The following is a 16121-nucleotide window of genomic DNA, read 5'->3' as shown; positions in this document are numbered from 1 at the left end:
TCCGAGGAAGGGCTAGGGTGAAACGTAGGTAACCAAACTTCTAAATTAAGGTGGAACTGAGAGACCACCTTGGGAAGAAAAGTAATGTCCGGAGCTAGGGAAACCCCAGCTTCTCGAAAAGCGAGGTAAGGATAGTCACAACGCATCGCCGTGAGCTCCCCCACACGACGTGCTGATGTGATGGCAACTAGAAATGCAGTCTTCCATGACAGAAGTTGTAGGGAACACGTTGCCATAGGTTCAAATGGACGACGAGTCAGCTTGTCCAAAACTAGAGTCAAGTCCCACAATTGTGGGGGGGACCTCGAGGGTGGATGTAGCCTGAACAACCCTTTCAGGAACCTTTTAGGCTGAGGGTGAGCAAAAACAGAGTACCCCTCCACCGAATCATGAAAAGCAGAAATAGCTGCCAGATAGACCTTGATGGAGGAGAAAACCAGACCCTCATCCACTAAGGCCAATAAAAATTCAAAAATTGCCGAGAGCCCCACACTGCCAGGCGGCACAGGAGAGTCAGCCAAAAACTTACTAAACTTCCTCCACTTCCTTCCATAAGAAGCACGTGTGGATGGCTTCCCACTGCTCAAGAGGACTTGCTGGACCCTGTTAGAAAAACCTACTGGTCGATGAACCACGCTGTCAGCTTCAGATGCGGTACATTGTGATGGAACACGTGCCCGCCCTGAGCCAACAGCAGGTCCGGCTCTGCCGGGAACCGGTAGAAGACCCCCCCCCCTTGACAGCTGGAGCAGGATCGAGAACCAGTTCTGGCGGGGCCACCAAGGAGTCACCAGAATGCAGCGTGGCCTTTCCTGTGCTAGCTTGTTGACCACCCTCGTCAGCAGTGGCAGAGGTGGGACCATGTAAAGGAACCAACCCCCCCCAAGGAAGTAGGAGCCCGTCTCTCAGAGAGGCTGGATCCGCTCCCCCTCTGGTACAGAACAGAGGGCACTTCTTGTTTTCGGCTGTGGCGAAGACATCCAGCTGCGGGTACCCCCAAAGCTGGAACACAGGCTCCAGGAAACGCCACTGCAGCTCCCATTCATGTGGAGAGGCCCCACCCCTGCTGAGAGAGTCCGCCTGTATGTTGAGGACCCCCGGCAGATGTGTTGCCTTTACAAAAATGCCGAACTGGAGACACTCCATCCAGAGATCCATCGCCAACGCACAGAGACGACGAGACAATGTCCCCCCCTGCCTGTTGATATAGCACAGGGCAGTGGTATTGTCCGTAAGCAACGCCACCGTCTTTCCCGCTACCAGCGGGCGGAAGGAGCGAAGGGCAAAGTGAACCGCCAGCAGTTCTAAATAATTTATATGACACCGAGCCAGTCTTGGTGGCCACTGACCTCCCACACAGAGATCTTCCAGGTGGGCCCCCCACAGGGAAGCATCGGTAGTGATAGTCACAGTAGGGGTCGGAAGATGGAAGGGAGCTCCCTGACAGATGTTGCTCTCCGACTCCCACCATTGCAGTGATTGAAGGGCTGCAGGCGGGATGGTGAACCTCTTTCGAGGTGAGTCTCTAAGAGGACGAAAATGGCGCAGGAACCATAGTTGAAGACCTCTCATTCGCAGTCTTGCAAAACGTAGCACGCTTGTCGTCGCCGCCATCAACCCCAGCATCCGCTGAAGCTGTTGGGCTGTGCCCCACTGCTGCCTTTGGAGAAGCTGCACCAGACTGATAATGTCTTTTGTCCTCTGCGAAGGAAAAAATGCCCGGTGTTGGTCTGTATCCAGCAGACCCCCTATGAACTGCACTGTCCTTGATGGAGTAAGATGGGATTTCTCCAGATTGACCTGTAACCCCAGGGTGTCGAGAAGACGCAGAGTAATAACAATGTGCGTCGATAAACTCTCCCTCGACTTCGCCACAAGAAGCCAGTCGTCGATGTACGGGAAGACTCCCTGAAGACGAAGATGGGCAGCCACAACGCTCATCAGTTTCGTAAACACCCGAGGAGCAGTAGACAGGCCGAATGGAAGGGCTCTGAACTGGAAGTGCCGAGCACCCACTGCAAACCTTAAGAAACGCCTGAACGCCGGATGGATGCTGACGTGGAAGTAGGCATCCTTGAGGTCCAGAGTCACCATCCAGTCCCCTTGATTGATGAGGGGCAGGACTGTTTGCAGCGTGGCCATTCTGAACTTCTGGTACAGAATAAATTTGTTCAGATTCCGAAGATCCATGATAGGCCTCAAGCCCCCGTCCCTTTTGGGGACCAGGAAGTAGCGAGAGTAAAAACCTCCCATCCTGGCTTCCAACGGAACTTCCTCTATGGCTTGTTTCTGTAGGAGGTTGCTCACCTCCACCAGCAGAGGTGGGGAAGGGGGAGTGGTAACTACCACGGACTAATTCGGGGTCTGAACAAACTCTATTTTGTAGCCCTCTTTTACGATGGACAGAGCCCACCTGTCTGTGGAGATCAACTCCCAGGCAGGCAGGAAAGGGCATAGACGGATGGATATTACACCAGTGGGGGCGATAACACGTGCTGGAGGAAAGTCAAAGCCCCTGCTTCTGGGGGCGAGCACCTATGGACTTGCCCGTTGGTTGGGACCCGTAACAGCTCCTGTTGTTGCCTGAATAGGAGGGTCTCTCAGCTTGCGAGGGGCGAGGACGCCATTGCTGCTCAGGGGAAAATTTCTGGTAGGGCTTCTTGGCCCAAGGCTTATGCCATTGTTTCGACCTGGTGGCCTGCACGCCCAGGTTCCTCGAGGTTTTGACACTCTTGTCAAACTCCTGCAGCGCCGTGTCTGTTGTGGTGCTGAAGAGACCATCACCCTCAAACGGCAAGTCCTCCACAAAGGTCTTAGTATCCTGGTGCAAAGCAGTCGATCTAAGCCAGGAGTGGCGCCAGATGCAGACAGCGGAAGTGATGGCCTTAGCCGAAGCCTCCACCATGCACTTTGCTGCAGCCAGTTGTTGCCTGGCTACAGCAAGGCCCTCTTTCTGTAACTTCTTGGTGGCAGCCTTTTTATCCTCACTCAAGGAAGAGAGAAGAGGGGAGAGTTGTTCCCACATGGAGTACTGGTATCTAGCCATGCAAGTTGCATAATTAGATACCTTCACTCCGAGTGCCCCTGCTGGATAGACTTTGCGGCCCATGCCGTCGATCTTCTTCCCTTCCTTATCTGGTGGAGAGGAATGGACTTTACATGCCTTAGAGGAGGAGGAGACGACCACTGAGTTTGGCCTCGGGTGGGTAAAGAGGAACTCAGCTCCTGCCTCCTGGACCCTATACATGTGGTCCAACCGTTTGGAGGAGACCGGCGTGGATGATGGTCTCTTCCAGGGCTCCTTGACTGCCTGGAGGATCACCTTGGTGACTGGCAATGCAATAGCTGTGGATGTGTTCCTTTGCATTATATCGAACACATTATCGTCCACAATTGGTTCTGGCTGAGTCACAGGCAGGTTGAGAGTGGCTGCAGTTCTCCTCACAAGGTCCCCATATGACTTCAGATCCTCCGACGGCGAAATCGGAAGATCCTCAGCTGTCTGGGAGACCGGTGAGGGCTCCACGTCCTGGGCTTCGCTGTCTGAGGCCGATGACGAGGATTCCTGGTGGGCAGAGTGCTCCGATAACATCGGCGTTGATTCCCTCGGGGGAGACCGGATCGGCGGCGATGGTCTTTGATGAGATTCGAGCGGGACCATACGTCTTTCCGGGGGGATCGATACCGATGCAGACGCCTTCTGGGATCGGTGCGAGACCCGAGACATGCAGGAAAACTCTGACTCCCGTTCCCACTCCGGGAATTCTTCTGGGTACCACTGGTATGGCGGGTAATAAGCGTACGGAGGTTGCCACCTACGCTGTTCCCACGGTGGTATCGGGAAGCAGCGAGGTACCGGGAGGGGTTCCACCTCTCGTCTCTCTCAGGACCTCATCGGTATAGGCTGGACTATTGGTGTCGAAACCTCCACCTCCGACCCGCTCGCGCTGAGTCGACGCGATCCAGAAGAGGAAGATCGCTGAGTCAAATCGATCTCACGCTCATGCTCCAAGGTCGACTGACGTGGCTGAGTCAGCGGGCTGTGGCGCGGGGAAGCCAGGATCTTCCTCGGTGGTGCTGAGGTCACCGGGGCCGAAGCGTCGACCGAAGGCGAAGGAGTGCGGGGTCGCTTCCGCTTTTCCTTCGATTTTGCCTTCTTAGGAACTCAGGTCCCCGAGTCGTCTCGGCGCTTTTTAGGGGGCATGTCCACCGAACCCTCACGGGAACGCTTTGTGGAGCCGCGCTCTTCCGGCAACTCAGTCAGAGTCAGAGCCGCATCGGCCGATGCGCGCTCCTGTGCCGGGGTGTCCGCCGTCTTCGGTGCCGACGAGGTCGCCGTCGATCCCTGCGGGCGAAGCGCCGATTCGGTCAACGCTGCCGACAGTCGGGCCGCTCGGTTTTTTCTCGTTTGTTTGGAGAAGCAAAGACAGTGCGGGCAGGCCTCCATGCGATGCGCTTCTCCCAAACACAGTAAACACAAGGAACGGCCGTCTGGGGGGGCGATCTTTTTTCCACAAGCACGACAGCGCTTGAAAAACCCCCAGCGACTGTCCATAGACAGTAGTCACCAAAAAACCCACTCAGAGACCTCTGAGGGGAAAAAACTGGGGGAAAACAAGGGAAGGAGAACCCCGAAGGGCAATCCGACAAACACACACGGAAAAACTTTTTTTTTTTACTAACTAACTAACTAACTTATCTATCTATCTACACTAAGAAAATAATAAATGGGCTAAGTATAACAAGAGAAAGGCAAAGTCAAAGATTCTCACCGACCGGGGAACACGAAAGGTAAACTTCTCAGCGCAGCAGTCAGAAAGGAACTGGCGGGATGCCGGCGCCGGTGAGCATGCGTACTGGGACGCCTGTGCATGCCCATTGGCGCAGAGCGTGGAAAAATCCCGGGCTTTTCAGGTACCGATTCGGGGATCGGCGCAGGCGCACATGGGTGTGAAGCACAGAGACCACGAAGATCTGCAAAGCGATCCAAATTTCCCCAGTCCCCCATCCCCACATGCCTAATAATACTGAAACGGCCATTGCAGCCCCCAACTGTAACCAACAGCACCCACAGGCCCAGCCCGGATAACCCAGGTTTTTTTTCAGGGGAAGAAGGAAGAAAGAGGGAGGTGCCAGTGATGACGACAGGCAGCCAGCAGCCATACCAATGCTGAGGTCCCTCTAATGGGACAGTGATGCTGGTGTGTTGCTGAGCTGAAAGAGAAGGAATGGTTGCCTTCCTCTCACACAATCTGAGGCCCTCCCAGTGATCTTCCTCATTTGGGGTGCAATTCTGGCTCGCCTCCTCGTGGTGCACCCTGGGTAACGCAAAAGAGCCTGGACCAGCCAACCATCCATCACTCAAGGTAAGTCAAAATGCTTCTTGCTTTGTGTCAGATACAGAATGATGTGGAGCTAGGTGTGGTGGTCCACTACTTCTCTTGTTTGAGAGTTATTTGGGGCAGGGCTGGAGAGCTGGCATCTGTAGATTGTGTGTTCTGTGGCAGGGAAGCTGGCACCTGGATGAGAGACCCAGAGCCAGCATGCTTGTTGTGCTTGGCCAGCTCTCCCCGTGTTGTTTGGGGCAGGGCTGGAGAGCTGGCATCTGCAGATTGTGTGTTCTGTGGCAGGGAAGCTGGCACCTGGGTGAGAGACCCAGAGCCAGCATGCTTGTTGTGCTTGGCCAGCTCTCCCCGTGTTGTTTGGGGTAGGGCTGGAGAGCTGGCAGATTGTGTTTTGTGTGGCAGTGACGTTGGCAACTGGGTTTATATTGGTTCCAGGCCTGCAGGGTTAATAGAGTAGATAGAGGGATGTAGTGCATTTGGGTCCTATAGAGATTCTCTGGTGTGAAGTTAGGTTTGGCTTTGGGTGCCCCAGAAATTGGACCCCCTGGTCCATGTTTTTTTTTTTGGCCTTGTGGGTTTTTTGTGGGACAGTGCCCTGAAGCTGCACAGCAGTTTGGGGGGCTCTCCTCAAAACCTCCTGCTCCCCAGAGCCACTTTTCCCACGACAATTACAGTGAGGAAGTGGCTCTAGTTGGTTTTTTCTCACCATTGGGAGCAGTGTTCCTTTTGGGGTGCCCACAGATGGGTGCAGTCTTTTTGGGCCTGGGGGGTTTCATGCTGGGGAGTCCCCTGAAGCTGCCCTGCAGTTTTGGGGCCTCTCCCTCATACTCCCCTCTGGCCAGAGCCACTTTCCCCACAGCAATTATAGTGGAGGAAGTGGCTAATTGGGCTTTCCCCATCATTGTTGGCAATGGGCCTTTTGGGGAGCCCAAAGACAAAGACCCCCTGGCCCAATCTTTTTGGAACTTGGGGGTTTTGTAGGGGAGAGTCCCCTGTGGGTTCCCTGCAGTTTATGGGGCTCTCCCTCAAACCCCCTGCCCTCCAGTAGCCTCTAATTATGCCCTATGTTGCCATTGATTTCAATGGCCCATAGGGTATAATGGTGGAATAGGGGCACCCTCTTTGGGTGCCCCTGGAATGGGACCCCCTGGCCCAATCTTTTTGGGACTTGGGGGGTTTGTAGGGGAGAGGCCCCTGCAGGTCCCCTGCAAATTTGGGGGCTCTCCCTCAAACCCCCTCCCCTCCAGGCGGCTTCAAATATACCCTATTTGCCATTGATTTCAATGGGTATAATGGGACCGTATATTCAGAAATAGCTGCGCATCTACCATATACGCGGCTAGTCCGACTACGGAATTCAAAAATATACGGGATTCCATATTTTTCCCCCCGTATATTTCCGAATCCGTGTACTACCGAGTTTTTTTTTCTTTGCACATCCCTAGAAGAGCATTCAAAAGGTGTGAATCCTGAATGCTAGTGTGTGAGTCTGAGGGAACACTTATCTGGCACAAGTCAGACTTCCTTAGTGTGTTTGGCAAAGAGTGTGTGGATTTTTATTTTTATTTTTATTTATGAAGCTCAAGCTTAGGGCTATTCCATCTCTGCTAGTGTTCCTAGTGCCAAGTAGGCACTGCCTGCCTGTTCTATAAAGGTTTTATAAATATATAAAAGACACACACACTTAAGCCTGCCTGTTTATAGTTTTGATATCTCAGCCTGATAAATCTGTTTAGAGATTGTTTATTTTGGATTGCCTGCCTGCAATATTATTTTACCCCCCCTCCGCTTTGTGAGAAAATGACCCCTCTTTCACAAACAAGGTTGCCAGGGCGCCTGGAGAAGTGAGCTTGCATCCGCCTGGCCAGTGAATGCGAGTAAAACTATCCAGGAACTACATAGGACTCATGTGTACCAACTGCTAATTATACAAGTGCTTGAGACAGGCACGGAGTGTCTGCAGACGCACACAGACGTTTCCCCGCTACCGCGTAGAGTCTGCCATGGCGAGGAGGAGGCTACGCCGCCACGGAGCTGTCCAGGCGAACGGTGTTGGAGCGCTAAGCATGGAAGCCACTGTGTTTCACTAACACCACATGTAGCCATCTTCCTGCCTGGCTGGGCTTCATTCCTTCTTAGTGGGAACCTCACGTACGCACCTTGAGTCATTTCTAGCCCACAAGCAACCTATCTAGTTTATGAATGGATTGATGGCTCCACTATTGATCATGATTGCTAAGTAATATCCTGAACAACAGTCTTCACCCAGGAGATGATGAGAAAGAGGAAGGATCTCTCCTGATACCTCCAAGCCCTTTTGTCTACACCGGAATACCTAGGTCCATATCTGATTCCCTATTGTCACCTTCCCAGATAATCCCATCTCATCCCAATCACCCGACCATTCCCATACTGATATCACCGGAGCCGCCCCAGGCCCTGTCGCAACTTGGAAGTTTCCAGGGTGCCCAGGATAAAGGTGATGTTCATTGGTTGAAGCATACATCCAATCAGGTGTCGCCATGGACTCACCATTGGTCCAGCCGATGTCCAGCCTTCTTGGTCATCAGCGGAACCTCCCATTACCACTCCCAGTCACCTCCCATCCCCTCAGGACTAAGGTGACTCTATATAACCTGTGGACTAGCTACCCACAGGTGTGCTCTCTATTCAGCAACCCCCTTATCTCGCTGTATAGATCCATCCCCGATTCCTGATCAGTTTCGGGTCCATTCCCCCATTCCCTCATTCGTCGCCATCGGAGTCTTCCTTGGAGTCTGTGAGAGGTAGTATTACCCTGTATGTCCATCCTTTTATGTTCCCCTATCGATCTCTCTATATTTCTTTAGACCTGTGTGAATGTGTGATTGTTTTTGTACCTTGTGTGAGAGAACTATTGTTTCAAATAAATTACAATTGATTTTACTAAATTAGAGTCCAGTTTATTGAGCATTGACTATCTGAATGGTTGAGCCTGGTATACACAGATAAAGATTCCTATTGGGCCAGCTGTCTCTCAATCTAATTCCCCAATCTCATTTTGAGAGCAGTTTCCCTAACACCTTCCTTGCCTTTTGTGATCCAATAAATATTCTTTGTGGTTTTTGAAATTTAAAAACGTTTGGTGCCTATTGTTTATACTTCTGACAGGATTTCTGTGTGGGTGTCTGAGGTACTGAGGGAAGGTGACAGGGAAAAATTCTTAGTGGTCACCCTCCCAAGCTGACCCTGATTCCTCACAGCAGGTAAAGAGAAACTGGTAAGAATAGGTGGAATATGGCAGCAGGAGAGGATGCTTGTGGGAGCAGAAAAAGGGGTCATAGGGGATTGGGAGAATATTTACATTTTTTAAAAAATATAAATGCATTGTTAAAAAGTTAAAGTTGTATTTCAGCTGTCTGAATATCATTTGTTGAAGTCAAATGTGTTTTGTAAGTTGAACCTAAACAGCAGAAATTAACCATGCACAGGAATGCAGTCATTTCCAATAAACTTAATTACGTGATTTTTATTAATAATTTGTTCCGAATGTCTGTGTTTTAAAGGTGCAGTTTCTAAGCAGTGTGCAGGCAAGGTATATAAAATCCTAGGTGGCATAACTGAGTTTTCTTTGAGGTCATGGCTATGGGCACTGTTATGAATTCTATCAAAATCATCTTGTACTCACAGGATGAAGTTTATTTATTTGAAGTGAGATTGCTACTACTCTGAACTTCGTATATTGCTCAGCAATTGAGTGCATAGCAACTGTTTTGTATTCTGCCTCAGCTCAGAGACTTCAGCCACGCACTTACCAAAGGCATCTGTGATGCCATAATTTAGTAAATTTCAGTACAAAGTCACCTTTATGAATAAGGCAGAAACAAAACTCCTGTAAATAAATGTCCAGGAAAACTTTTAAAATGTTCCCCTTCAGGCTTTTCTGTGTTGCCTTTTTTACTATCAAATTTGTGACAATTAGTTTGTCCTATGCACACGGTATATTTGCAGATCTTAAGATGACTATTCTAAAAGTGAATTTCAAAAACAGGACACAACAGGAGACCACTGAGATAACCACCATAACCACTGGTCAACTCCCACCTTTTCCTAGGCTTGGCCCAGTCCAGGGGCATTGTTAGGGTGGTAGCCCAGGGGTTCCCAGGCCCTCCTAAATTTCTGAGGAGCCCCTTCCTACGTCCCCATGGCCCCCTCAATTAATAGTGACAATGGAGGCCTCTCCCCATGACATCACTAGGCCCCGGTTCTTTTAAGGGCCTAGCGTAGCAATGCCTCTGGTCCAGCCCCCCCCCCATGAAATAGGAAAGTCTACGCCCCTGCTAGCAGTAGCAGATGTATGAAGAGATATCACCTTTAGACTTTTTCAAGCTATTGGTTGTCTTCTCAGGAGCTGATTCCATGTTGCCAGGTTTGGGATTCAAGCCTCTCTCTCAGGGCACACAAACTTTTCATATCTCCAGAGAAAATTGATAGAAAATATCTCAGCTGCTTTCTCTCAGGCCTCTGGCATGCATTACAACCCCAGTGTATTCCTTTGGTCTGCCCTTCAAAACTCTAGTACAGAACTAATTAAGCATCTCTAATTTATGTGGAGGGGTAAGGGAGAAGCATAAGATGTAGAAATGCTCATTACTAGATCAAACACACCCTTTACCATGTACAGAAGGGCACACCAACCCAAGACTGCCATTTTTGGCACCAGACCCATGTTAATACTATATTTTTTCACACAGTACTGTCTGTAAGAAAAGTTTAGAAAATTAAAATCAAGATTATTATTTACAATATGTAAGTTATTCATTTCAAAATGGGGTTCACCCACAAATAAGGCTGACTGTGTACCACATATACAAGAAGCCAGTAAATTGAAAATAACTTTATTAATGTATCAAATGGCAAACAGCTGTAGGAATTAGGGGTAGTAGACAAAACAAAAAACTTATATCAATTACATTGCATACAGATACAAACTATTTCCTAGAACAACCAACTAGAGAAATCCCCTATATCCTACGTAAAATTAATATAAAAGCAGGATCAGAACATTAGAAAATGCATCAGATTCATAGTAAAGTGCCAAAATTACAAGACGAAAGTTATACATTACAGAAGATTGTGATTCCAGAAAAAAGCTAACCTAAAACAAACAGCAGTAGCTGAGGAGCTTCAGAAACAGCACCTTTGCTCAGAGTGGCAAAGAGAAGGTATTTCAACCCCAAAATAGTTTTAACATATTTAACTATGTGTATGACTTGCTAAAAATTCGCAAAGCAATGTTGTACTTTTCTAGATGAGGTTTTCCATCTTGTTAGCAGTATAAATTCCAAGCTAAAACCCCGTATAGTTTTTACAAATCAGTTCTCTCAGACCTGTTGTAGATTGGTTGAAGGAACGTTATCTATACATATTCCCAAGTTCTTTGATGTATGCAAGAGGGCTTTCCATTTCCATTCTTGGAACTGCAGGTTGTCATGTTATCTTGATGGAAGGTTCCCCAACTTGTTTATATAGCACCTAAACTACTATATTCTGGAAAGATTAAAAAACCAAAAAATATCCCTGCCCAAACAGATTACAAATTAGAAACAGGCAGAAGGAATAAACAGGAAAAGTAAGGAAACAGCTACAAACACAACATTCTTTTTGATATAGATTCATAATAAATGTAGAAGGATTTTTGAACTGCCTAAATGGTCTCATGGCATTACCAAACCAGACAGCAAAGGTCAAGGAAAAGTCCATGCAGAGCAGAATTCTGTCTCTTGCCCTCCCTGAATTAATGGACCTTTAGCATCTTCAATACATTCACATTCAGCTTGTGGCACAGAATGGCATAATACAGTTATCCTCAAACTTCAAGTCTCCCATTCATATGGACCGATAGTTATTAACCTGTAGGAACCTGGGGCACAGCAATAGCTAGGTTATATGGCATCAAAACGCACAATCCAAAATAGGATGGTGGACCACAGTATGAAATGAAACCCAAGCACGTCCAAACCACTGAAGACAAAAAGCATGTAAAAGAAAGGCTCACCTCTCAGCCTTGCTTTTTTTTTAGGCCAGCATAACATAAAGTTATGTCATATGTGTTATTTCTGTCAGTTGTGCACCCCCTACTGCATCAGGGTTTTTTCCCTTTTCTGCACGTATTGCTCTCTCTAGTGGTCACTTCAATCTTTCACTGCTGTTTCTCTGTTGTGTGGAAAAGAAAAAAAGGAGGCAGTACAGGCACACAATGAAGTAATGTGTGGACCCCCAAGTCCCCATTTTATATACACATTATATAGCTCTGCTAGGTGCTGTGGCCTATAAATGACTTAGCCAGACTAAGTCTCCCTGTAACTTTGTTTCTGCAGCAATAGGACTTTTATTTTATTATGCAAGATAGTTAATGTAACCTACCCATTGCCAAGGGTAGTATCACTCTTTCAAACAATGACACTGGTTATTTTAGAAAGCGTAATCAAAATAATTTTGTCATCAAAGCAGCACGGTTTCAGAGAAAAATTTATTCCATAAAATTGATATTTTTCTCCAAAATATTTCCCTCCCCTTCTACAATGTATAAAATAAGGCAACACAAGGCAGCTTAGAATGAGACAGATGAGTCACTGCTCCACCCAAATATTACAAATCTAAAATCACAGTTGTAATATTAATTTCCAGTTCAGGAAGGTACTATACTATCTCTGCCTATAAAAAATTAGAGACCATTAAAATAGATTTCATAACCTTTTTAAAAAGTATAAGCTACTCCCAAATATTTAAGCTTCACCATTTAAAAATAAAATTACTTTTTCATTCCTAACAAATTGCAAACATTCATTTGATTTATTACAGACAGGAAATAGTGTGGAAGGAACCAGTAGGAGGGGAAAACATTTATCCTTCTTATGGTTCAAAGTCACTTGACTTGGATTTGTTACCTTGGAACCAGGGCATTCAAACTGTGCTCTAGGAAATCCTGGATTTCCTTGGAAGCTTACCATGGATTCCAGATTGGGAGGTGATCTAGATGATATAGACATCATGGGGAGGCTCCCATTTTCATGTGATATTTTTGAGTTTTATATAAGCGTTACCACTTGCATTCAGCATACTCAGTTGTTACCTTACCACTTGAAGAACTTATCTCAACAATTCCATGATGGTTTCAAGTGCTATTTTTAGTTCATGGCATTCTGAACATTTGCATTATCTCTTACCACAGAATTCTGATTCCAAGCTATCTGACAAAACAGAGACTGTGCAGCCATCTATGTTCTATAGCTCTCATTTGAAAGTACAAGCTACCACAGTTCCCTTTAAGAAGGCTACACAGACTAGGCCATGGAACCTCTGGAGCTCTGGGATAAAAGGCTTTTAAGAAATCCTTAATACAGAAGAGATTAATGTTTGCAGCAATTGTCCTTCATGACAGGTATTTATTCCAGACATTGCATCACCACTTGGAATACAAGAAATTATATCATCTAGACCAGTCCCAAAATGAGTTTCCTTGGAAGTCATTACTATTTTACATTACTCCATAACTACTGATCCTCCCCTGTAATGCCGTCTCCCAGAGCAAAACTGAGCATATTTTGGGTTGAACTTCAATTGTGTTTGCACCAAAGCCAATAGACATGGGTTCAGACTGGCACATTCTGCCAAAACAACAACCAACCACCAATCCTATGAAATATGCAAGGATACCTGCAGCACATACCCTGAAGGTGTTCAACAGACCAGCATAAAAACTAGATCTGATACTCTAGAGGATGGAATGGTTTTGTTTTTGCATTTGAGCTAAATCGATCAAAAAGAATCTGGCCAATATGCTCATTACGGTAAGTGCTTGCTTAAAATAATTAAGCCTCAAGAATAACACTTCAAGAACTGATCAACTTTCAAGAAATACATGCACAATAGATGGTTTTGTTTCACTACTATGCTATGGCAAGTCCTCGCTTATCCTTTGTTTCAACAAGATCTGGATAAATGAAAGAAGAGAAGGAAATGGAGTGGACATTGGAACTGCAGGATCAGATCTGAATGGTGTCTACTCTTTCCTTACCAATTACTATTTGGAGGAAGACTTATAAAGTAGTCTCTTTAATCCTGGGGTGAACAGTGCCATACAATAAGCCCTAGTCAAAGAGAACAGAAAGGGCCTAATAATAAGGCAATAAAATAAGCTATATTCTACAAGGTGGTAACACCAATTTATCAACTGAATCAAGGCTTTGGTCCAATGCATGCAATACTTTAGTGTGTACATATATATGAGCAATACTGACTGACCATGTCATGGACAAACATGCATACAGGAAGAACATGGATATAATCTGCCTCAGTATTCACAATCACATTTATCATACCTTTTGCAGTTATGGGAATGTATTGCTAACTACATCCTCAACCATATGTTTCATTTGTTCATAAGAACACTTGCATGGAGACAGTTGGGACAACTTGTATGTCCAAAAAGTAGAGACCAAATTGGCCTTTAGTGACAGATTTTATCCAGTCAGACTCTACTGTAGAATATTAAAGGTATCAATAAGGAACCAAAATCTCAAGTAGTGCAACTTTTCTTCAATCCAAAATAGGCCACAAACACCCCCCCCAGTCTACAAGATAGCCTGAAGTCACATAATCAAATTTAAAACTAGTTCTTTCTTTTCTACAGCAGCATTTTATAACAGATATTCTTCAGTGGTGGTTCTCTTTGAGAACTAACACATTTAAACCTATCATGATTTTAAACTCCTCATTTACTAATATTCAAGCACACTTATTTGACCTGTATAATGCATATATTTTCCTTAGTGCTCAACACATTATAGCTATACTTAAAGTACTAGGGTTGGTTATTTTAAATTGCCACAGAGTGTTTAGATCAAAGAAAACCATTTTTCAAAATTTAAGGAATGGCACATTTAATATGTAGAGCCACTGTTAAGTGGCTGGAATGAAACAACAGGTTCTATATACTGGCTTAAGATAAATCTGTCTCTGCACAACAAACTAAGGTAATATGGAGGAATGCACAAATACTTTAGAACTCAATCCATATACATCATCTTTCAAGGAAAATGTTATAGCTGTACTCCCATAGCCATTTCTCCAGGAAGAACAGCCATTTTCCTAAAGAAAAAAATGGGAGGGGGAAGAGCACAGACACAGCACACATTTCTGTAAATGTAACGGTTGTTCCCTCTTGTTCCTGGTCAAGAGATGGTTAATTTACTTCTTCTGCCTGGATTGGAGGAATCTTGCTGGACACCAGAGAATATACATAAGGCCAAATTTTGTTGGTCTCTGTCCCAGAGAATGAGTGTAGGACCCCCCTGTTCCTGAAATACAGAACAGAAGTCTGTGTAAGTGAATGTAATTCTCTTAAATTTTGTGATACAACTCCACAAAACCAGTCCAATTAAAAGGTAAAGAAACAGATAACAGAACTAGGCTGGTTCAATTACATTTACTCCGTATACCTTTCTCCAGTAACAGTATTTAGAAAAATGCTGTTTTCTTTAGAGAAAAAGAAAATACGAGAAGCTGCCCCAAAACCATAAATGGAAATTTATTAAACTGACTGTGCTAGATTGGTTTACTGAACCAAAACATTTAAAACCTAACCTTGAAAACTACTAAAGATAATGCTGCAAGCTCATAAACATGTCTTCCAACATTATAACCATACAAATTTAACAAATACACTTTAAAAATGGGGCAGTGTTCCCTCTAAGCCATGGAGTCTTGTGAGCAAAAATCCTACTTTGTGAGCTACTGGCATTCAAGTTGTGAGCTACTGCATAAATTAGTGTGCTCTGGGGCTATTTTTCCTGTTCTCTACATAGGGCAAACAGGATAAACCCTCTGCCAAAGGATAAATGGACACAAATCTGACATCAGAAATTACAGAACTGAGAAACCTGTGGGGGAACACTTTAACCTTCCAAAGCATTCAATGGGTGACCTCAAAGTAGCTGTTTTACTGCAAAGGAATTTCAAGAACAGAATGGAGAAATTGCTGAATTACAAATTATGAAACTTGGAACAAACACCTCCCCAGGATTGAACAGGGATATTGGTTTTTTATCTCATTACAGATGCTAAACTCATTCTCAGAACTTCAAGAACAGAATGGAAAGGGGAATTGCTGAATTACAAACTATTATTAAACTTGGAACAAACGCCTCCCCAGGACTGAACAGAGATGTTGTTTTGTTTTTTTATCTCATTACATATGCTAAACCCACTTTCACCAAGTACGGCGATATATCCACAATATTTCAATGCATTTCTCTTTTAGGATAGTGTATCAGAATAATGCTTTTGTATTGACATACTCAAACAAGGGATATTGGCTGTTTATCTCATTACATATATTAAACCCATCTTCTACTATACTGTAATGTATTTTTTCCTAATGGCAAACGAGAATGATGTATATATTTATGTTACATGTTAAAAGGTAAATTAGTTGGTCAGGAAAAACTTATGGGAAAGAAATGCCTTCTTTTTGATCCAGGTTTATTAGCAATAGAATAATTAACAGGCATTCTCACATTCTGACATGTTACTGTTTTATGGTTTCCCACGCTAATGCAACCCAGATCAAAGGTTTTCTGAATTTGTTCATTTTACTATTCTGCTATTGGTTTTTAACTTTGTACTACTTTGCATTCCAAACCCCACCAGATATATGTGGCTCTGCTTATTGTACCTCATTCCTCGTCTGAAGAAGTGTGCATGCACACGAAAGCTTACGTTCTGAATAAAAAT

General features: G+C 45.4%; 1 protein-coding gene across 2 annotated transcripts in view; it reads right to left on the bottom strand.

Moving 5' to 3' along the window:
• Positions 1 to 10206: 10206 nt before the first annotated feature.
• Positions 10207 to 16121, bottom strand: part of AK4 (adenylate kinase 4) — an 89171-nt gene continuing 83256 nt past the window's right edge. For both annotated transcript variants that reach the window (XM_060231957.1, XM_060231958.1), the window contains exon 6: positions 10207 to 14686. In XM_060231957.1, coding sequence (XP_060087940.1) covers positions 14572 to 14686 — 115 coding nt within the window. In that variant the 3' untranslated portion in view covers positions 10207 to 14571. The remainder of the gene's footprint in view (positions 14687 to 16121) is intronic.

Source organism: Heteronotia binoei, chromosome 2 (assembly GCF_032191835.1).
Source record: "Heteronotia binoei isolate CCM8104 ecotype False Entrance Well chromosome 2, APGP_CSIRO_Hbin_v1, whole genome shotgun sequence".
Classification (NCBI taxonomy): Eukaryota; Metazoa; Chordata; class Lepidosauria; order Squamata; family Gekkonidae; genus Heteronotia; species Heteronotia binoei.
The sequence above is the reverse complement of the archived record's forward strand: the minus strand, read 5'-3'. Positions and strand labels throughout refer to the sequence as shown.